We start from the raw sequence: 24,509 nt of genomic DNA, 5'->3' as shown, positions 1-24,509 counted from the left end.
TGACCACTGCCTTCAGCTGATGGTACCAACCAGTGGTTTATGCTGTGGGCCATCTTCTTGGGGATGACTCTGCCATCTATAACTATATTCCCTATGCACCTTCTTTACCAGGAAGAAGTCTGCCTGACTTGCATGTTGGTCACTCATGTATGTGATCTTATGACTGTCTGTCATGCTGAACTATGTGTTGGCCACCATCAACTCTTTTGCTAGTCATAAATCTAGAAAGGCATCTTCTTATTTATTCCTGTTGCCTCACCCATGTGGACCCAGGCAGACTTCACATCATGTTGTCTCTGTCCTGATATGAGTATTCAGATCCCTCATTATCAACACCTGCTCATGCATTATCTTGTAGGTCCTGTGGCTGCTGCCTGAATACATTCTATTTCATGTTTCCATCACAACTATACCATTGAGTATAAGCTGAAATTATGAATATTGTCATATCATTACACTTTTGTTATACAATAATCATTGCTTGATAGGATCCCTCAAGCCATAGGGTTTTACTGCACTGCCCTTCCACCTTTTATTCTGGATACACAAGATGACACGTCTCCTCCTTACCATTATGTTATCCACTTCAAAGCTGTATCCTGTCTGTATTCTTTGTTGCCTTCCTTTAAGTCATACTAATTGTTTTACATCTAGCTTTCACTCAACAGAGCTATCACAAGTAATCCATGCTGGGCAAATTGACACCAGCTGCTAGGTAGCTTATTGAACTACAGCTGCTGGGCTTTATGGCAAGCACACACCGGCCAACAGGGGCACAATTAAACCCCTTCTACCTTTAGCATGGGTCCCTGCTGTAGGCCAAGTCCTCAAAAATGCCCATCACCTGGTACCAATGTTTATATCATTGATGTGGCTAGCCCTGTCTCTGATCTACCCCTGTTGATGCCTAAGGTAGTTGGTCTACACAACTGTTACCTAACTAGACACCATCTAGAGTCTGTGCTACTGCTGATGATTCCATTCACTTCTGGGTGCATTCTGTTGGCATACCTCTCATGTCTGATGTAAAAACACCCAATATGTTTATAGATGGAACCCCATACAGACATGGGGAGAACATTCAAATTCAAACTCTGTACCTTGTGCTTGGGATGCGAAGATCTTAACCATTGTGCTAACTTCATCCTGAATTTACACAATGATATGAAATTAATTTCTGAGTGTATATTTATTTATATAGTCACAGATATATGAAAAAGTAAGCCTAGATGAAAAATTAAATCTATATAAATAAAGCTCAGTATCTCTAAAGCTGTGCAACATACATAGCAGATGATTTTATCCAGCATCATCTAAGGTTACATCCAGTGTTTGTCTATAGTTTGTAATGAAGCTGGTTTTAAAAATATTAATATACATATGGAAATATTGCATATATTTCATAATTACTAGCGATTGGCAGCAATATATCCAGTATAGTGCATTCACTATACACTTCACTATGAACCTATAGTGCGTTATGCACAGAGAATTATAATATATATTCTATCTGCCTCCATGGTATTGGTATCAAAGACTATGCTCCATCAATAACATGTTAATTACTCAGTTATGAAAATATGAATGTAAATATTAAAATCTGAATAACAAGTGAAAAACATTGGCTAATATATCCACTGCAGTGCATTCTAGATTAAAAATCGTTATGCCATGTTGTTTATTACACCTTGGCCTTTTACATTCTGCCTTATATTAACTAGTAAATCACTTAGGTAAAGAAGCTATTCTCAAAAAATCACATTACCATAAGGATTTGTGGGTGTTAAAATGGTTTGGTATTCATATTTAGACTGCAGCCTGTCCTTGTGCTGAAATCTGGAACATGCAGCTAGGTATTTTATAGAACCATTTAACACCGTAGGGCAATGAGTCTAAAACACTGAAAGAGGGGTAGGCAAATAATTGTATAACAACAACTGCTTCCATGATGACTTGCAAATTAACATCAGTGTGACTGGGTCATGATTCGTATTCCTCAGGCATGACATTGAGCAGGTAACTGTGTTTAAGTATAGAGACAAAAATGTATACCAATGTGTGTAGAGTTACATCTAGTGAATATGCTTGAAGTAGAAGTAGCCTCTAATCAGCATTCTCCCAGCGGAACAACATGGCCGGGTAGCAAAAGCAAAAGCCAACATTCTGTTAGGCCAGCATTTCCAGGACTGCTTTACAGTGGTCAGAAACAGTATAAGAGTGCTGGGTGGCCTGTATGACCTAGAAACTGCTGATTCTGCAGAATGGCTGCCCCATCATGTGGAGGAGTATAGTGATACCCCAACTGGGAAATATATACAGTGATTCCTGCAATATTTGTACTATGTAACCACTTTGGGTGCACACATACTCCAATTATGGGTCACACTGGGGTACAGTGCACAGATGTGGTACTGGCTAGCATCAGCATGGAAGTGACTATGGATGCAACATGTGCCACAATAGACCACAAGCATCTAATCATGGCAAACTCCTTGGGCTCCATTCTCTCCGAGAGGTTTTGGCATCTTTGGAAAATATTCTCCTGGAGCCCATGACTACTAGGTCAGCTTGAGTCGCTGGGGTTTCTGTCCAGATTACAGTCCTGCTCATCTGTTGATTGAGGCAGAGAGCTACCTTCATGTCAGGGTCAGCTGTGATAGTGGCTGGCATCTTGAACCACAGGGAATCTGCCATAAGATGGATATTCTTATGTCACATATGGTGCACTGGTCCATTGCCACAGACCAAAGATAGCAGTGGCAGTGCTGTTAGTGAAGAGGAAGCCCCCATTAACAGGCATGGTAAGCCCCCATGTTGTTTATCTTGCTGGGCAGCAGGTGTGGTGGGGGAGGCCATAGTGTCACTCCAGGCAACGTCTACATAGGATGTAGGCAGAGAGTGTCAGTGTCAGTGTGTCCTGGAACTGTGGGGCAGTCTTTGTAGAGATACCACTATCAATCTCTGTGAAGATGCTGATATCAGTCTATTGTCTTGGCTCAGCCTCTACAGGTGTCCCTACAGCAGTAGTCTGTCCTGTGAATGCAGAATACATAAAATAAGTGTCAATGCCAGCTTCACAAGATGCAATTTCCTGAGATGTGTATGCAAACAACAGATGTATAGACTGACAGTTATTATGTACTTACCTATGTTGGCAGCTCTTTTAGTATAAGCAGCTGATATGCCTATGGAGTACATAGACAGTGGTCAGTGTGTTCTTTGTGATATTAGTATGGGCAGAGTCACTGTATATCATGTTCAGTATGGGTATTATCCTGATTGGCTTCATTGTGAGATATATTCTGTCTGGAATTGCTTAGCACATGTATTTTTTTCATTCCAATATAATACACATTCCCTCAACATCTCCATGTGGAGACTATAGGGTAGCTCCTCATCTGTGAGTGATGCAGTGACAGGTGCCTTCCCACCACCTCACCCACTGCAGCCCTTTCTGCATTTGTCTTATCATGCTGTTGGCATGCTTCTGACACAGCTGGTTGTACAATTCCTCTCACCTACAGCATTGATGTCTGGGTCCAATGTGTTCCACACCACATGTAGTCCAGGAGAGGCTGGTGGACTGTGCCTCTCTGCCCCCCCCCCAAAAAAAAAAAAATTGCTGATAAGTCCTGAGCTCCTGTAGTGGAACTTTGCTCTTAAAACAGCCACACCTGTCTAACCTTTACCACCCACCACCTGTTGTGGACATACATACACCTAAGGAAGATAGGCTGCGATACAAGCAGATAGGTGATGTGTGGGTACAGTGTGATACACTGAAACAAATATTTTTCCTGGTTCTTCTGCACATAGTGGCAGTGGTGCACCTGTGTAGGAGTACAGCAGGGTATGTAACATGCATACTCTACTAAGAGCTGTCATGGATGGAGAATTCTTTAACAGCTACAGCAGCAGGTGTACTCATGAGTGAGAAACACATCATGTAAAGGGCATATGGGGAACACTCTGTAAACTGTATGTTGCTGTCAATTTCAGGCTTGCACAGTCCAGACTAATAATTTTACCATACATCAGCTTGGGTTATCATTACCTAGCCCAAAGCATGGGCACACAGGTATATGATCATGGTGCAATACAGCCTAGGTATATTGAAGGAAGAGGGGCAGGAAGTAATCCTGTTGCATTTGGCTACCATCCCTCATATACAGCTGCAGTCCTACAGGAACATAACCTATACACTCTGTAACTGCAGATATATTTTGCAGGCAAAGATAGTACTGAACTCTAGTGTTGCCATACTGGCATAACTGCTACAAAAGAGTATTAATAGGCTAATATTCACATGGATATGACACTTCTGCAGCACCCCTTACCATAGTACACTGTGCATTTCCTCTGTGATCTCTAATGTGCAACATCTGCTTCTTTGCTACCAGATACTGTAAGCTGCACAGATGTATCTGCTACTACTACTTCCCTGATTGGTGCTTTGTATATAAAATATCAGTTGAGCCATAGAGTTCATTAATAGATAATAGGTAGCACCAGATATATATGTTAATGAGACTATATCCCGCTATTGCTAGTGAATCCCTATGTTTCACAGAGGTTCTTGCTTGACATAAGGCACATCTCATCACTGACATCCCATGCACACTTATACATACATCACTCTAGTTTGTATTGGTAAGGTACACTAGTACCAATTGAAAGTCCCATATAGGGCATGATTCTCATGGTGCTGTTTTGGATCACTGTAGCTCCAATGCAATGGCTACCAATGATGCCTCTTGGTTTAATTTCTCCATGTCTTTTGGATCTGTACTACCATGATGGGAATGGACCCCATTCTAAGTTAAAATATGATTAAAGTTCATAAAATTAGTATTGTTTCAATCTTTGATGTTAGCCAAAAGTGCTCTTCATAGCACCCACAGTCTGACCAGAATTGGCTCTTTCTGCAATTTATATGGAGTTACATGTATCGGTAACATATCTAAATATGACTTTATTTTTTTTTTTTGTTGAGACCCATTGCTCCTACTACTACTATAACTGTCTGGGTATCTTTCTTCCACATTGCCCTCATTTCTGCCTGCAAATCCTGGCATTTTATAACTTTGTATCGCTCTGTATGTAAGACACTGCGATTACAGGGTGTAACAATTTCAATGATCAATGCTACTTTTGTCTTCTTTTCCTGAACTACTACATCTGGTTTTCTCACATCTGTTTTTTGAACTGTTGGTTATGGGTGATTTTGAACAGTTGGTTATGGGTGATCCCAATGGTTTGTGGCTCATGTTTTCAATGCTTCTTAACTACTTCAATATTATAATGTTTGCACAATCCCTAGTGCAACCGTCTTGCCACATTTAAATGGAGGATTTGACATTGGAAAGCATATCATCTGATGAAGTCTTTGTGATGAAAACACTTAACTTTTGGAGTGCGTTTATGTTTTTGGTCAATAAATAGCTGTCTGCCTGATCCACAGTCTCGATTATTTGGCCCTCTGCCTTTGTGCCCTGGTTTTGTGTTCTGATTTCTGGTACTGGTGGGCACTTGCCTCATTATTTTTCGACTACTAGTCTTCTCACATTATTATACCTTTCAGTATACAGGTCTTCTGCGATCACACCAAGCAATAAGATATGTGACTGTTTCCAATTCTATTGTACAAAACCTGTATTTGTCTGTTTCTCCAACATGTTCAATGGACTTTGTAAACCAATCTTTGCGTAATTCACTGTCATGGGCCACCAGTATTAACCTTTCTTCTTTTGGTTTAAATTCACCACTTTTTAACCATTCCTGCATTAGATCCTGATTGACATGAGGTTGTCCTGGGAGTTTTCTGTACTTGCAACTATATTTATACATTTTCCACATTTCTTGTATTCTTATCTGGTCCTTCTCCTTATATTCTTTCTTTTATTTTTTTGGCACATCCAATTGCTGCCTGATTTTTATCTACTTCTGGTTTGATTTTCATTCATGTTTGACACCAATATGCTTCTGCAAAACTAAGCAGAGAAGCCATCTTACACTTGTTCTCATTCTGTTTTAAAACTTCCACTTTCTTTTGGATTTTGTGAGGTAAGTAGATATGTACGCTGTCCTATGATTGCATATCTATACATGCAATCATTTTCGAGGAGGACCATACCTCCTTCAGAATGGGGAATATATTCTTGCTATACACTGATTTTTATAAATCATTTGATAAGCATGAACCATTTTCTTGTTTTCCTTTCCTACTGATCCAATACCTTTTGGGGTCAGTCAGTCATCCCAAAACTGTAAGTTAGAACAGGGAGGGCAAATTGGTTTATAGCTTGGACTTTGTTTGTAGATGTCAGGGCTGTTTTCAGTATTGATTTTAGTCTTCTGAAGTATTCCTTACTAAGTTTTATTTACATCTGTTCATGTTTTGTTGATCCTTCTTCAGTTCCCAAATATTTGTACACTTCCTCCTGCTCAAGTTCTTTTATATTACATTCCTGTCCCATTCTGACATTTTCTTGGTGCTGCAGTTTCCCTGCTTTAAAGGTTGCTTTACACAATTTTTTTATCAAGACCAAATAACAATCTTATATCATCCAAGAAAGTTTTGACCACTTGCAGCTGTGCTTTCAGTTCCTCTTTGGAAGAACTATACAGTTTTAAATTATCCACAAAAAGAAAATGAGAAGTCTTTACACATTGTTGTTTTCTGGGAGCCAAATTGTAGCCATGAGCTAATCTGTTAAGTAGGGAGCTTAATGGATTAAGGGCAAAATGAAAGAGCTGCAGTGACAAAGAGACACCTTAGCATACCCCACTTTGAATGTTTTATCCCTGGGATAATAATACATCCTTTATCATGGCTTAGCTGCAAAGTGGTTTGCCACTGTTTTATGGTCACTCACTGTATGTAATTAATCAATGTAGGGTTTTTCTTATACATTTGTAAGCAGTCGTTTATCCATAAATGTGGGATGGTGTCAAATGCTTTTTTGTAATCTATCTATGTCATTCTTAGATTCTTCCCTTTTTACAATTCTCCATTATGACTTTATTTATCAACAAATAATCCTTTGTTTCATACAACTTTCTTTGGTTACCCTTTTGTTCTACTGCCATTAATGAGTTTTCTTCTAAAGGACTTTAAGCTCTATAAGCATCAGTTGTGGTATATATGTTATACATTGTCGGAAGGCAAGTTATTGGTCTATAGTTTTAAGGATCTCTTCCAAGTTCACTCTTAAGGAGGAGTATCATTTTTCCTGTTGTTAACCAGGTTGGCATCTATTAGGGGTGTGCAAATCATAGTTCTTAACTCATGGCTAAATCTTCATGTAAATATGTTAATACTTTTAGTGAAAAGTTAGGTACTGCATCTCTCCCCGGTGTCAGTGGTGAGGATTGAGTGTCCTTGATTACTGGCCCGGAGTAAAGAGAGGGCATCAAATATTGGTGTCAGAGTGGTGAGATATTACTTGACTTTCAGTAGCCTGTGGGCAGTTATCATTGAAAGTGTGTGGACTCTCAACAGCCACAAGATAAACATTCAGAGTTTCATTTTCACAACAGTTTTATTTATTTTTGATACTTTAGTTTAGTCAGGGAAAGCAGGCAAAGACGTCTGCAGAGGATTATTGTAACCTGATGAAGAACCAGTTAGCAAAGGTGTGAGAAGCCAAAGGACTGGTACATGCTAACCAGACTAAAGAGGAAATTATTTCAACTTTAATCTCAGCTGCAGAGCAGACCAGCTTCCAGGAGGACAAGCAGTCTGGTGTTGGGGATGTGCAGTCTTCACAAACAAGACAGTTCTCCTTTTCCTCAGAGGACTAAAAATACATTTGGAGTTAAAGAGACTTGAACTGGATGCTGAAGAAAAGGAGAAGAAGTGTCAGGTTGAACTGGAGACCATGCTTTTGGAGTTGGAGTCAGAGGAAAAACTGCAACATTTGGAGACTGAAGAAAATGAGAGACTGCAGCATTTGGAGAGTGAAGACAATGAGAAACTGAGGCATTCTGAGGCAGATAAAAAGGACAAGTAGTGACACCACGAGAGGGAGATGTTGATCCTTTGACAAGGCCATGGAGGTAATGGGGAAGGGAATAAATGAACCCCAGAAGCAATAAAGGTCAGTAAATTTCTTCCACAATTTGCAGAGGGGGATGACTTTGATAGTTTTATTCATATTTTTGAAAGAGGATATAAACAGTATAATGTTGACCAAGAACTCTGGGTACAGTTCTCGGCCTCATTACTCCATGGTAAAGCTGTAACTGCTGTTTCTAAATTGTCTGACACTGATTGTTTAAACTATGATAAAGTAAAACAATGTTTATTGAAGCTTACAGAAAAAAAATGTCATGGCCATAGATGCAAGATGAAAATGTATGTGATTATATTTCTGAGTTAAAAACTTATTTCATAGATGGATGAGTGGGTGTCAGGTTACCACTTTTGAAAGACTGGCAGACTTTTTGGTGAAGGAACAAGACCTTGCTACTTTGTCAGAAGACATGAGAATCTCTTTGGCAGAGTGGGAGTGTAATTCTGCAGATGATCTGTGGAGAAAAGGGGAGCTCTACTTAGTAGGCAGAGCATCACTGCACAAGAAGGGGATACCCACTGCTGTACATGGATATAAGGGAACCCATGGTGGGTAGCCTAAGTCACCCCAACAGAGTCTACCAGTAACAGAGAAAGCTACTAGTTCAGATACATAGCGAGGATCACAGGATAGATGTTTTAAATGTAAAAAGAGGGCCATGTAGCATACAAATATCCACTGAAGCAAAATGGGAACAAAAGGTGAAGGAGCCAGCAAGTGGGAATAACTGTGTGCCAGTGATAAGTTGTCTGGAGACAACAGGGGTACCAAACTATCACCAGAGTTTGTATCCTAGCTTAGTGGATGGAAGACAGGTCACTGCTAAGAGAGACACAACCTCTGACATAACCATTGTGAAACTTGCAGTAGTTAAAGAGTAGCAGTACTTGCTTGGGCAGTCCATTCCAATCAGAGCTTTATGAGGGATCCCATTCCAAATACCTTTGACCAGGGTTCACCTTGACTGGAAAGGTGAAAAAGGAAGCAAGCAGGTAGCTGTGTTTAAGGATATTCCTGCAGCTGTATTGATAGGGAATGATTTTGATAATGCAGTACCTTGTGTGCATGCAGTTACACACAGTCAGGCTTGGAGACAGGTGAGTAGCTGGTAGCCTGCAGGAGACCCAGACAGACCCCACACCGGAAGGTGGAGCTGGTGATATGTCAATTTTAGAGAGGAAGATACCTGTAGCAGTGAGCTGTAAATGAGCAACAACTGCTGGTAGGCACAGATGTTCCCAATGGACAGGGTGACTGCAAGGACAGAAGTGAGTGGTAGTACCCAGGCTGACAGTGAGAGACTGCTGTCAGAAGATACCAGTCTTCCTGTGAAAGGGGAGCTGGGAGGAGTTACAAAGACAGAGTTGAGACAGGCTCTGCTTTCAGATCCTTCTTTATGAGGCTTGAGGAAGGAAGCTAAAGAGACACCTGATGCTCAAAGGAAAGGCAGAGTCCATATACTGGAACAAGAGGTTACTGTACAGACAGTAGACCCCTGAGGGTAGCTAGAGCATGAGGTAATACAGCAGTTGGTAGTGCCTAGAGCCTACTGTCTGGCATTTCTAGCTATAGCCCATGACATTCCTTTTGCAGGTCATATGGGCATAAAACATATCAAGAGACATATTATGCAGAACTTCTATTGGCCTGGAATTGCAAAGGATGTAACAGGGTACTGCAAGACCTGTGAGCAGTGGCAAAAGGTAGGCAAGGCAGAATACAAGGTCAAAGCTCTGTTGATGCCTTTGCCTGTGATTGAGGAGCCATTTCAGAGGGTAGCTATGGATATTGTGGGGCCTCTGAGTACTCCAAGCTCCACAAGGAAGAAGTACATCCTGGTAGTAGTAGATTATGCTGCTAGATCCCCTGAGGTAGTGTCTGTGTACTCCATTGAGGCAGAAAAGGTGGCAAATGTTTTGTTAGAGATTTTCAGCAGGGTAGGTTTCCTGAGAGAAATGCTGACTGACAGAGGTGCCAGCTTGTTGTCACCTGATGGCTTGTCTGTAGAAGTATTGTGAGGTGAAGCACCTAAAGAACAACCCCTACAATACCAAGACTAATGGTCTTGAGGAGAGGTTAAATTCTACACTAAAGACCATGGTACAGGCATTTGTAGACCAGTTTAAGAGAGAGTGGGACAAATATTTGCTCCATCTACTGTTTGCATACAGGGAGGTACGCAAGAATCCACAGGTTTTCACCCTTGAGTTGCTGTATGGGCATAAGGTGAGGGGGGCCTTTATATTTAATTCATGCTGAGTGGGAGGGGTTGAGTGTGATCGCACAAGGAGTCTGTTGTGGCATATGACCTCAAGCTCAGGACAAGGCTTAGGGAGCTCATGGGCTTGGCCCAGGAGAACCTGGCAGGAGCTCAACAGCAGAAAAAGGTCTGGTATGACAGGAATGCTTAAGCCCGAGAGTATGCTGTGGGACAGCAGGTTATGGTGTTCATTTCTGTCAGACACAATAAGTTGCAGGCAACTTGGGAGGGACCCTTCGAAGTGGTAAGGAAGGTCAGTGATGTTAATTACATCATGGACCTAGAAGAAAAGAGGCAGGAGCACAAATTGCACCATGTTAACATGATGACACCTTACAATGATAGAGAGGCCCTTGTGCTGACTATTGTCAGTGGATGGCAGCCTTGGCAGGAGGAGTCTGAGGGGTATCTGGTGACTGATCTCCTCAATGAGGCTTGGACTGACACCTCTGTGGAAGGGGTAGAGATATTCCAGTGGCTATCTTCTACCCCGATTCGAGAAAGTCAAGCAATGTTGCTGGAGTTTAAGGGAATGTTCACTGGGAAACCTGTCTGCATCCACCTGGTGTAGCACCTTGTGAATACAGGACCCCAAAGGCCTAACAAGCAGCCCCCTTATAGGGTGCCTAAGTAAGTCAAATAGACAATGAGGGAGGAGATATAGGAAATGTTGGAAATGGGGGTAATCTAGGAGTCTGGCAGTCCCCGGGCCTCTGCAGTGGTGCTGGTACCAAAGAAAGATGGTAGCATCAGATTTGCATGGACTACAGAAAACTAAACAATCACTCAGAGTCAGATGCTTACCTCATGCCTAGGACAGAAGAAACCTTTAAGCAGCCTGGTGGGGCTAAGTATCTGACCACTATTGATCTGAACAAGGATTATTGGCAGGCGCCCTTGACTCCTGTTGCTAGAGAAAGGTTAGCATTTGTAATTCCTTTCAGATTATATGAGTTCACAAAGATGCACTTTGGGATGAAAAATTACCAAGACACCTTCCAGAGGCTAGCACATTTTATCCTAGCAGGAGCAGGATATTATTTCCTTGCATACCTGGATGATACTGCCATCTACAGACATTCCTGGCAAGAGCACCTTCAGCATGTCAGGGAGGTCCTGGGTAGACTAAAAAGAGCAGGGTTGACCATTAAACCCAGTATATGTCAGGTGAGTATGGCAGAGGTCTCTACCTGGGACATAGAGTAGGGAGTGGTAAGATTAGTCCAGAACCTGCCAAAGTGGATGCTATTCAGGAGTGGCATGCATCTGTTACCAAAAAGCAGGTGAGGGCATTCTTGGCAACATCAGGGTACTATAGAAAGTTTGTTCCCCATTATAGTACAATAGCTGCTGCCCTCATGGATTTGACAATGAAAAACAGGCCAGATAATTTGGTGTGGACCCCAGCTTGTGAGCAGGCATTCCAAAAGCTTAAAGGGTCTTTGGGAGGACCCCTATGTTAGTCAGTCCAGATTACAGCAAATAATTTGCTGTGCAAATGGATGCTTCAAACCACGAGGTGGGGCCTGTACTCATACAAGTTTCCTTAGAGGGAGAAGAGCACCCAGTTCTATATCTCAGCCATAGACTCCAACCTAGGGAGCAGTGTTATGCAGCTGTAGAAAAAAGAATGTCTAGCCATAGTATGGGCACTGCTGAAACTTCTGCCTTATCTGAATGGAAAGAAATTCACTGTGGTTACAGACCACAATCCCTTAACATGGCTACATAGACTCAGTCAACAAAATGTCAAGTTATTAAGGTAAAGCCTAGGGCTGCAGGCATATGACATGACAGCATGAATCATAGTGGGGTTAGCAATGCCAATGCAGATGGACTCTCAAGACAGGGTATGGGTTAATCTGTTCCCAGACAGACCCATTTCTCTAAAGCAACATTTTTCCAGGGTCACTTGAAAAATTAGCATGAGTCTTCAAAGGGAGGGAGAGATGTGATAATGTGAGGTATTGTCATCTGTGCCAGGGAAAATAGGGCAGTGCATGTGTAACATATGCCAGCATAATTGGTTGCAGTTTTGTAAATAATTTTGTGTCATTTGACTATCACACTGACTTGTACAGATGCTTGTGTTGGAAATGTGTCAACAGCTTTACTTTAACAGCTTAAATGTTTGTGCTTGAACAGAGAGTTCAGGAAGGAAAGAGTAGAGGTTTTTGAAATGGTTCTATAAATTTCAAATACTGCAACACACCTTAACAAAGCTCTATATCCATGGTGGTGCAGCGGTATCATTGTTGCCTCACAGCAAGAGATTCTCCTGTTCAATTGTCGGCTGGAGTGCCTTCTGTGTGGAGTCTGCATGTCCTCCCCACAGTCAAGTGGCCTCCAAAAGACATGCATGAATGGGCGTGCCTTTGCTGAAGGTTGGGCGTCTGGCTGGCAACTCGGCACCATAAAACTCTACTGCCAATCATTAGCGGACTGGATTTCCGCTGTGGTGACCCCTAACTGGGAAAAGCCGAAAAGATCAACAACCTTAGCAAAACTCTGAATGTGTATTTTACCAAAGTCAAGTGATCAAATGTGATGTCATTCTGTAACCAGCACTGAGGGGATGGAACTCACACAGCAGCTTCTTTTGTTTTATTCTTTGAAACCTAATATAAAAATCTATGACAGTTATCACAGTCAGATCAGTTCAGTTCAGTAGTTGGAAGCTTATCACCTTGCCTAGTGGAAGTAAACATCTTGGCATCCTATCTTGCCTTGCTGTATTAATTAAGTTAGCTAGGGAACAGTTATTCTTTAGACAGTCAGAAAATACAGTGAAATTAGTTTAGTAGTGTTTTTCTGCATCTGTTTGAATCTGTCCAAATGTTTTATTTTTATTTCTCCTGTGACTGAAACTCTGATGTTTATTGTACTTTGATATTTAGTATTCTCATGTTTTCTATTTTATTATTTAGTAGTAAATATTTCTATACCTTTCATTATGACTGGTTTATTAGAGAATACTTTTATCATCTTTAGAGTAACTGTGCTTATTTGTATTTAAGTTGTCCTGAATTACCTACTTAACCCCTTCCCCACACACACAAATTGGTACACCTCCTTTTCTTCAGATATCATGCTGCTGGAGATCATGAATTCCTTTTGTGGGTTGTATAGCTCTGATTTAAAATTTGTATTTCAAAACCTGCTACTATTGTCCTCGTTACACAGATATTTTTTTTCCTCCCTTGGGACATCATATAACCACCCCAGCTCTCATTGTCCCAAATCCACACACCTTTATCTACTCCCTCAGCTTACTCCTATTTTGCTGCAGCAGGTTATGAATCCTAAGGATGTTCTGGGAGCTCAGCCATCTTCGGGAGGGCTTTTGTATTTATTTATTTATATGCCCTACCCACTTCTCTGCTCTGCCTCCCACGTACATTGGTTTTGATGAAGGACTACTACATCTTTGAATCATACCTCCTACATAAGGGAGCATCAATGAATGTCCTCCCACCCAGGATGGGCATGCCCAACACTCACTGCCACTCCATCAGTCACCTGAGCCACTAATCTAACCAGGTGATTGAGACATAATTATGGCATCAGGCCTCTTCATAATCAAGTGGCTTCATCACAAAAGTCATGAGAGTGAGTAGGGTTGCAAAAGCTATATCACAGGGCACTTCCAGAATTTCAGACAGAACCAGCTATGTGATTCAGCAAACTACTATCTTGACTGTATCTGCCCCAATCTAGCCCTGTTTCTCTCTCTCTCTCTCTCTCTCTCTCTCTCTCTCTCTCTATCTCTCTCTCTCTTTCTATCTTCTAGCTTGTAATTCCAGGTAACATGTCTCCTTCACAAGCCTTTTTCTCCATTCCCTTTAACTAATTTAACCCAGATTTCATGCTAATATGTATTTTACTTCTTCTGTAAGGCAGATTGCCTACTTCTACTCCTTAAGTTGTTCTGGACTGCAGGCACAAGGTCCCAGTGATAATTGTATTACTTCTGGCTTGCAGGACTGCCCCTGCAAACCTGCATTGAAGGCCAACACCGGGCATTTGCTTGGGAAGCCTAATACTCACCCCAATCAATGCATTTATATAGCTACCTCTTCCATTGAGGGAATGTGGCAGTGTGTGGCCTGCTCAGCCCCACCCTCAATCAGTGATGACAGTGTATATTTTCTTGCCAGTTCATTCAGATGCATGAGCCACTAATACAACTTAGGTCACTTTAACTCCGGCCAGGACTTCATCACTATATAGTACTAGATTTGGAAACTTCTTGATTTTTACTTTTCTTGTCCTCACTTTCTGAGCCCCTTTCCTTACTCCTTATATATATATATATATATATATATATATATATATATATATATATATATATATATATCTTTCTAGTTAAATATATATATATATATATATATATATATATATATATATATATATATATATATATATATATATATATATATATATAGAGAGAGAGAGGTAAAACTATATATATATATATATATATATATATATATATATATATATATATTATATTATATTATATATTTATATATATATATATAGAGAGAGAGAGAGAGAGAGACACACATACACACAGACACATAGAAGAGATTTTGTTTGACTTCTTGACCCTCTCCCCCACACTTAGTGTTATTCCAACCATTCTTGTTCTTACTTGCTGTGTTGAGCTTGACTCCAGCCCACCTTGGCTGCTTATTAGTATGCACTTCCTGTACCAGGGTACCCCTGTAATTTTTCATATTGTATATCTTAATATTTGTAGTAAATACTAGTATCTTAGTCAAATGCGTCTACATTCACAATGTCCTGTCCTTTTCTTTCCTTCCCTTTCCTTCCCTTTCTTTTTCCTTCCCTTTCCTTTCCTTCCCTTATCCCTTCCATCCATTTCCTTCCTTTTCCTTTTCTTTCTGTTCCTTCTCTTTCCTTTCCTTTCCTTCCCTTCCCATTCTTTTCATTTCCTTCCCTTTCCTTTCTGTTCCTTTCCTTCCCTTTCCTTTGCTTGTCATCCCTTTCCTTTCCTTCCTTTTCATGTTCTTTTCTTACCTTTCCTTCATTTTGTTTTCCTTTTGTTCCCTTTTTTTCCCTTTCTTTTCCTTTCCTTTTCTTCCCTTTCTTTCCCTTTCCTTTCCTTTCCTTTCTTTTCCTTTCCTTTTTCCTTTTCTTCCCTTTCCTTTCTTTCATTTTTCTTTCCTTTTCTTCCCTTTCCTTCCTTTGCATTTCCTTCCCTTCCCTTTCCTTTCTTTTCCTTCCCTTTCCTTCCATTTTCCTTCCCTTTCCTTTCCTTTCTTTCCCTTTCCTTTCCTTGCCATCCCTTCCATTTCCTTCCTTTTCCTTTCCTTTTCTTCCCTTTCATTCCCTTTTCTTTTTTTCTTCCTTTTCCTTTCCTTTCCTTTCCTTCCTTTTCATTTCCTTTTCTTCTCTTTCCTTCCTTTTCCTTTCCTTCCCTTTCCTTTCCTTTCCCTTCCTTCCTTTTCCTTCCCTTCCCTTTCCTTCCCTTTCCTTCCTTTTCCTTTCCTTTCCTTCCATTTCCTTTCCTTACCTTCTGTTTCCTTTCCTGTCCTTCCTTTTCATTCCCTTTCCTTGCCTTTCCTTTCCTTTCATTATCTTCCCTTTCCTTCCCTCTCCTTTCCTTCATTTTCATTTCCTTCCCTTTCCTTTCCTTTCCTTCCCTTTCCTTTCCTTGCCATCCCTTCCCTTTCCTTCCTTTTCCTTTCCTTTCATTCTCTTTCCTTCATTTTCCTTTCCTTTTCTTCCCTTTTATTCCCTTTTCTTTTTTCTTCCTTTTCCTTTCCTTTTCTTTCCTTTCCTTCCTTTTCACTTCCTTTTCTTCTCTTTCCTTCCTTTTCCTTTCCTTCCCTTTCCTTTCCCTTCCTTCCTATTCCTTCCCTTCCCTTTCCTTCCCTTTCCTTCCTTTTCCTTTCCTTTCCTTCCATTTCCTTTCCTTTCCTGTCCTTCCTTTTCATTCCCTTTCCTTGCCTTTTCTTTCTTTGTCTTCCCTTTCCTTCCCTCTCCTTTCCTTCATTTTCATTTCCTTCCCTTTCCTTTCCATTCCTTTCCTCTTCTTCCTTAAACATGATCCATAGTACTGAGTGTTCCACTGAAGACCCATTTCAACAGCTTGCAAATTTAATCAGTTTGTTTCCAAATCCTTTTCTCCAGCTTAGTGTAACATACTGCAGTAAGTCTCTCACCATGGCCTTTGCATCATTATTATTGCCCATGCCTTCTCCCATTGCACTGCACTATAGAGTAATCACAGAGGGCTGATGGTGCTTTCAGCTGGACATCCCTGGCACCTTCCTTCTTTGTTAGGACCACATCCAGAGTTGTACCTTTCCTGGCAGGATCCCACACCAAATGTCTGAAGTCTTCCCATCCTAATTCTGATGACAAAATCCAAAAGTGTGTTTCCCCTTTTTTCATACAACAGTAACTCAGACATAGCATATTTGGAAGAAGAGGGTTTTCTGAGAAGCCATGACAATGGGAGATGTACAGCAGGTAGAATCACTCTGCAAAATAAATATAAATGTTAAATTTCACAGTATTGGAACTCAACATTTCGGTCATTGAAACTTTGACAAGGAGCATTGGCTTGGTTAACTGTCCCATGGCCCATAGCTTCAGCTGCTTCTCTCTCTCTCTCTCTCTCTCTCTCTCTCTTTCTCACATTGCTTCAGAGTTCACAATCTTCCATTCTGGTCTTTTTCAAGCACATAACTCAGATGTATAATATTTTTTCCCACCCATTTCACTCACTTTTTCCTTATCATTCTAACCCAATGTTTCTGGGTGATGGTACACTGCATCAAATAGCTATGTTTCTCTATCTCAGCTGTTAGTGTTCTTACCATAGTTACTGACCTGCAAGCTCCCTCACCTGCTTAATAATTACAGTGAGGAAGTCTGTTCCAAATTATGGGAGTGTGAGCAGCAACAAGGTAACCTATCTTTTTTTCATGTGTGGTTACACATATCTCTGACCCAATAGATTAATTTCTGCATAGAACATATATAATTACTTACATTTGCTGCATATGTTATCAGAGGGCTTTGCCTCCACTCACCTAGTAGACTCAGGGTATATATCCCTTTAATCTTCATTAGTATGTAATTTCCATCAGCTGTAAGATTATTATAACACTACTGCCAGCGTGAATATATGATTAGGAGATATGAAGCTTACAGTATTGGATATGTGGTAAAAAGCTGTATGTTACCTAACAAGACAGAGGCAGTAATATGGCCGCTGCCATCTGACTATAATGTTCACAGTATAAATGAAATCATACTGCAGTGTTGTCCATAGTACCCTCACGTTCTTTGTGTAGTACATAAGCATTACCCAAAGTAGATGGAGTAATCTGCATTGACTATCAATCACCTGACCACTGTACTCTTAATGCATAAAGCACAATGCAAATGTATTGATCATGTCGAGGGGCACAAACTGAAAAACTGCCATTTCTACTGTATGGACTATCCTGAACATGGTTAGTATGTGTCAATCTCCCACTGTGGTTTTCTTACTTATTTACGCATCCTTTGATTTCAGTTACTTGTGCAGATGTGTGTGTATGTGAGTGAGTGAGTGAGTGAGTGTGTGTGTGTGTGTGTGTGTGTGTGTGTGTGTGTGTGTGTGTGTGTGTGTGTGTGTGTGTGTGTGTGTGTGTGTGTGTGTGTGTGTGTGTGTGTGTGTGTGTGTGTGTGTGTGTGTGTGTGTGTGTGTGTGTGTGTGTCTGTGTATCTGTGTGTCTGTGTGTGTGTGTGTGTGTGTGTGCGTGTGTGTGTGTGACTGAGTGCATGCAAGCATGCATGTGTATGTATGTGCTCACGCAAGTACATATGTGTGTGTGTGTGTGTGTGTGTGTGTGTGTGTGTGTGTGTGTGTGTGTGTGTGTGTGTGTGTGTGTGTGTGTGTGTGTGTGTGTGTGTGTGTGTGCGTGTGAGAGTGTTTGTGCGTCTGTTTGTGTCTGTGTGCGTGTATCTATGTCTCTGTTTGTGTTTGTGTGTGTGTGTGTGTGTGTGTGTGTGTGTGTATGCTGCACAGATCTAAACAAGTCATTATCTGAAGCAAAACATTAAGATCCGAGCAGCCCATACCACACAAGTGCACACACAAGGTACCATTATTTCCTTTTTCTGTTTAGCTAAGACTCTATAAATACAGAAAGTGCATTATGTGATTGTTAGAAGATGATCCATGACCTATGCATGGCTGATTCATAGACAGGTCATTTGGTGATGCTGATAGATATAGAAAAGCACCATTTAAGTTAGCAATAGCAATTTTTAAACATAATTTCTGTGGTTGGAGATTTTTCTTTCCCTAGCATATATCAACCTCAGAGTTAGAATGACTTTTAAAGTCTACAGCTATACACAACAAGATCTTTTGCATGTGGGCCATAGAGATTTTTCACCTTATAAGCAGATTAAAATAGTTCTGTTTATTTTATTTTGCTGACACATAGTATTGATGTTGTAAGAGGCAGTAAATCAGGGATGGACAGCTTTTAAGGTATAGTTTTATGATCATGTGATGAACAGTCATTATATAAACCTTGTGGAGTTCAGACAGTGCACCCTACAAGAACATGTTAACAGATGTACCAGTCTCAAGTTTAAACTAGCTTAGGAGAGGAGCAGAAAATAACCTGTGGGTTGGGAGGGTGGCCTAATGGTTAAGGTGTTTGCCTTACAAACACAAGGTGCAAGGTTTGAGTGTCACAAGAGATAATTGGCTAGACTTAAAATGGCTCGCAAGGGCAGTTAGTCTAGTACTAACCTATGAACCTATAAAGCATCATTAAACTGTGGGGAAGGAGATATTGTAAGGGTGGGAAGGCCTTGCTGTGAGTAGTATTGGGAAACCAGGGAGAATGCTGAAACTTAAAATGTCATAAATTGGTCCATACAGACAAGAACCAGGGAGCACAGTACTGGATTCATTAGTGTTGCAGTCCCACAGTGTCACAAACCAAGTTTTGATCCCAATGCCTGGCTTCTTTCTATGCAGGGATTGTTTATTGTCACCATAAGATTTTTCTTCACGTCCTGGTTGAATGGCTACTTTAAAGTGCCCATTGATATTGCATTTCCACCTGACTTTGTGCACAGATTATGACTGAAAAAACTCTGCAAGGATGGTTTTACTTACCATGCTAGAATATAGTATGAGGATTTTTCCATTGTAATTTAGACATGGAGGAACTCCAGTATATCATCCTGTTTAACCAGAGGTATGCTTGTTATTGATGTAGATCAAGACACCTCCACCTTTACCCCCTGCAGTGCTGTTCTAAACATGTGGAAGGTACTGAAGCCTTGCACTGCCAGGATACTCTTTGCACTTTAAAACGTGTCTCAGTGGCTGCATGGCTGCCTGTATTCTCCAGGGTGAGGAGAGCTTGGAGTGACTGGAACTTCTTGTTTATACTCCTGGCATTGAGCAGTAGCACCTTCAGATTTCATTAGGTAGATTTAGTTGGAAGTTTTGTCACTTTGGTATTTCCTAATAATGGCTCCATGGGGGAAGGACAATATTTTAGCCAACAGAGTATTTAGGCACACACCATCCTTGGTAAAGCAACAAGGTTTGTTACCATGTCATCCCACACTGACAAATATTGTCAATCATCTTCTGTTCATATTGTGGCATCATCCTTAATGAAGCTAAAATGCTGTTCATTGCTAAGTAGCTCTCAGTTAATTTACACCTACATGTACTATGACTGAATCACACTGGAACCTGTGGTTCAATGACTTGAGTGCATGTGCAACTTGGTAGATCCTGGCCCCTGACAGGCAATTAACTGTTACTTTCTCCTTGTTCAGCCTAGTGAGTGTGGCATCAGTATGTCATATAATGGAAACCCCTAGAGTCCTGGGTAGTGTATTGGTCTGCCTTATGGGCTTGGTAGTTGAGGCTCCACAAGGTGGTGCTGTATGCATAGTGTTAGATGTTACTGTCGAGTGCTTTCAAATTTGCTGAGGGTAATTTTTGCAGGTGGAAAGTCTAGGAGGTCTTTGGGGATTGGGAAGACTGCATTTAAGTGTATCAGCATAAGTATGTCATGTGTGGGGTGTGTACTATGTATGGTGGGTGTAGTGTGTGTGTTTCTGATAACTAGATATTATTTTGAATGCTTGTATGTGAGACCTTTCCTCCAGAGGCATTGTGTATGTACATTTTTCACATACTGTGTTTGTTTCTTTGAGGATTAAATAATTGTCAGTGAACATCAGAAAATTGTAACATTGTCTCAAGATACCCGTATCCAACAAACTAACTGAAGAGAAACTGGGAAAGTGCATATATATGCTGTACGGTCCTTTATTGAGTGAGCTACAAGGGTACATTCTATGAGGGGTTAATAGTGGGCTGAATAAAGGTGCTTTTGGGACTAGACACTAGTTTAGGATATTTAATGCTAACTTCAAGGGGTAGTGCTCATCAATGCACAAACTAGCTGCAATATGCTACTCAACACGCAATGTAATTGCCCAATACTCACTGAGTTGCTGGTATAGTTTCAGAAAAAGTTTTATAGTGAGACTTTGGTTTCCAGGTGTCTGCGTCTATACTGGGCACTACTTACCACCACTACAAAATGAGCAGCGACATGTAAATGCACCAAATTTATACAGGCACTTAAAACACAGGAAACTGGCTCCTAAGCCCTCTGGCTAATAAAATGATTACACTTGCAGCATTCTTGTTTCTGGCTCATGTAGACCAGACCACCACCTGCTGCCACTAGATGGATTATCTCAGTCCAGTTAATGTAAAAACAAAACAAAAAAAAAAACGTTGCTTGATAGTATATTTTACCACAAAACAACTTAATACACTAGCTAGACAAGGTGATTTTAAGTCAGTCAGACAACAGCAAGACAGTTTGAGCAAATGCAATAATTTCAACCTTAAATGTAGGTAAATACACAGATAAAACAAGAAATCATCAGTCGATCACTCACATAGCTTCTGGAAGTATGATTTTTAAATACAAGTACTTGGCTTTTGTCTGGATGGCACATGATGCAAGACAATCATTTCAGAGGCAGAGGCAAGAACAACAAGCAATGTTGAGCTCTGTGGGAATGCGCCAAGAGCCTTGCAAGCATGCCAAATTTACATGGGCACTTAAAATACAGGAAACTCTGCAGAATCCCTTTAGCACAGCCAGAAGTGCAGGAATACAACAATTAACTGCCACCAACAACAAATATAAAGCAGCAAATTTGTAAAAAATTTACAAAAAAAAGTGCAGTTCTCAGCAATCAGCAAACAGTACAAGATCAGGGCACTTGGAAATTATTTGAAACACAAAAGTGGCAAATAAAGCAAAAATAAAATGGTAGCACTTAAGTACAGTTAAATTTCATTTCCACCTGTGTCTGTAAATAGGTCATGACTGAAAAAATGTTTAAAGATGGTTTTAATTATGTGACTAACAAATAAATAAATACCTATCTCATTATAAGGGACATTTTTATTGCAACTGTCAAATGGCCAGTTGTGGAAAGTGTGCTTTCTGATATGGCTATTTGATCTCACTGTGATTGGTATATTAAGACACCTGTTTTTTTTTTTTTTTTTTTCATTTGTTTTCGGCAGTATGCACTGACACATTTATTTACAGTGCTGATCACAGGAATCCATTTTTGACACAAGCCTGACAAAAACATGATGCAATAGAGTCAAAGCTAAGCATGAATATGATATGACTTATTAATGGTAACCATCACAGACTCTCTGTCATACCTCTCAACCTCTTAGAGAAAAAAATCTGGACAAAGCCTAAAATGATGGAGAGACAAATAGGGACAGATTTTAAGTATTGCTCTTACAAATTTAGAAAGTTGATAGAATAATAGGTTTTGCATTGGCATGGATTTTCTGAAGGCTGTGGAGTCTTAAACTCAAATGTTTGTCATTATTTAATGACTTCAATCCTCAGCTATTTGCCAGAAAGGTACAGATTTTAGGAGGAACACACTAAAAATAGGAGGCAAAAATCTGGACATTCTGCAAAAATCTGTACAGTTGAGAGGTACTACTGCATAGTTCATGGTGCTACAAGATTTGTACTAGTTAATAGTCTATGACTGCTTAAAGCTCCCTCTGTTGGTAGTTATATGCATAACATAGTATCTGCCTCATGGGCGATGTACTTCTTCTTCTTTCGGCTTTTTCCCGGTTAGGGGTCGCCACAGCGGATCACCTTGTCCGCACATTGAATGGCAGTGGAGTTTTTACGGTGTCGAGTTGCCAGCCCGGCGCCCAACCTTCCACAGAAGGCACACTCACACGCACACCCAGGGCCAATTTAGAGTGTCCAATCCACCTGCAGCATGTCTTTGGGATGTGGGAGGAAACCGGAGCACCCGGAGGAAACCCACGCGACCACAGGGAGGACATGCAGACTCCGCACAGAAGGCACCCCAGCCGAGGATCGAACCGGAGAACCTCTTGCTGTGAGGCAGCAATGCTAACCACTGCACCACCGTGGCCGCCCGCCTCATGGGCGATGTACACAAAGACATTTTCAAGCAGAAAACTATTTTGAATGATATCTCATCTCATTCTCATTTGAATATGACAGAAAAGCAGCTCACTAGCAAGTTGCTCATCGAATATCTGTTTATGCTTGTAATCAAGCTGAGTTTAAATGTGAGGACTAAAGCAAAAGTGCCAACAAATAACAAGCATGGCAAAATATGCATTAACTGTACAGAAAATGCAGTACTATAAAACTCAGCACCATTTCCAGTGTTAATTTTATTTCTGAGCTTGATGTAACTTTGTACTGCTTCTCTGCTCCAGTTCTATGATGCTTATTCAAAATGTAAAATTAAGAATGTAAAAAAAAAAAAAAAAAAAAAAACAAACAAAAAAAACAGACCAACTGGATAAAAAAAATTGTACTATAAGACAATCTAAACAGGGAGATTCTATCACGTTTAAGTGTGAATTAAAGTTTGTATACATAACTGTTTTGTGCACTGATTTGTTTAGGTTTATGTAGAGTTTGTGCAAAGTTAAGCTAGCATTATCTTTTAAAACATGTGAATTTTCCTTTTTACTATAGATAATCCATAAAGCTACTTTGGATGTGGATGAAAAGGGGACTGAGGCCGCTGCTGCTACTGGAGTAGAAATTATACTGTTGTCCGCACCCCTTGACATCAGGATAAATAAGCCATTTATTCTACTAATTTATGCAGAAAACACTGGAACAATTTTATTTATGGGAAGGGTAATGAATCCACTTGCAAAAAAAGGCTAACTTTATATTTGATATGGAGCACAATAACTTTTCTTGGTGATAAATTGCATGTGGTGAATAAATGAATGCTGAGAAAATACTTTGTTTTCTAGAGGGACAGCTCAGTGAACAAATAAATTAATAAATGCCTTATAGTATCCATCTGTGTGCTTTGTAAAGAAGAATATATTTAAATGTTGACACTTGTTTTTGAGTATCATTGTATGTACATAAGTCAGAGCATATAAAAATTTGTATCCTTCATTCAAGTGAAAACATGTCTTGATGATAAATTCTGTTTGTAAGAAAAGGTGACTGATCTAAGTGGTGTGCTTCAGAAAATGAAGGATTCCTATATCATACATGAGAATATCACTGTGTGACATATAACTTTACCAGAAAATCTAGCATGATTTAGTTTAACAACGAGTCCTTGGATGACAAAGGAAACACCCCTAAGTATTGATGGATGCCCCTAAAGTACCAACAATTTTTGGAGTCCCCAAAATCCATAAAGACATTAATAACCCACCATTTAGACCAATAGTGGATGGGAGAAGATCCTTCACATACGCTTGTGCAAAATATGTGAATGGGATCTTAAAGAAATCTGTTTCATTAGATGAGTGGATATTAAAAGATTCATGGGACTTTTTGAACAAAATAAATAACATCATCTACCAAGAAGATAATAATTTTATAACAGTGGATGTGAAAGAACTCTATTCCAGTATACCTCACCAATTAGGTATAGATTGGGTACAAGAAAATATACGTCAAAAAATGCAGAATCAAGTGAAATATCTCTAGTAGGAGAATTATTAGACATAATTTTATCTTATAATTTCATTCTCTTCGAAAATAAATTCTACAGGCAGAAGAAAGGAGTAGCAATGGGCTCCC

The 24,509-nt window shown here is 40.2% G+C and overlaps 1 protein-coding gene across 1 annotated transcript in view; it reads left to right on the top strand.

Moving 5' to 3' along the window:
- The window catches only part of LOC122804627 (serine protease inhibitor A3N-like), a 123,993-nt gene extending 100,229 nt beyond the window's left edge, over positions 1-23,764 (top strand). Inside the window, exon 4 of the mRNA XM_044074599.1 lies at positions 23,430-23,764. Within this exon, the coding sequence (XP_043930534.1) occupies positions 23,430-23,627 (198 nt within the window). The 3' untranslated portion in view covers positions 23,628-23,764. The remainder of the gene's footprint in view (positions 1-23,429) is intronic.
- The last annotated feature ends 745 nt before the right edge of the window (positions 23,765-24,509 follow it).

The sequence above is a fragment of the Protopterus annectens genome, chromosome 6.part0 (assembly GCF_019279795.1).
Source record: "Protopterus annectens isolate FY-2018-M chromosome 6.part0, PAN1.0, whole genome shotgun sequence".
Taxonomy (NCBI): Eukaryota; Metazoa; Chordata; order Ceratodontiformes; family Protopteridae; genus Protopterus; species Protopterus annectens.
Note: the sequence above shows the minus strand (reverse complement) of the source record. Positions and strands in the feature narration are given on the sequence as shown.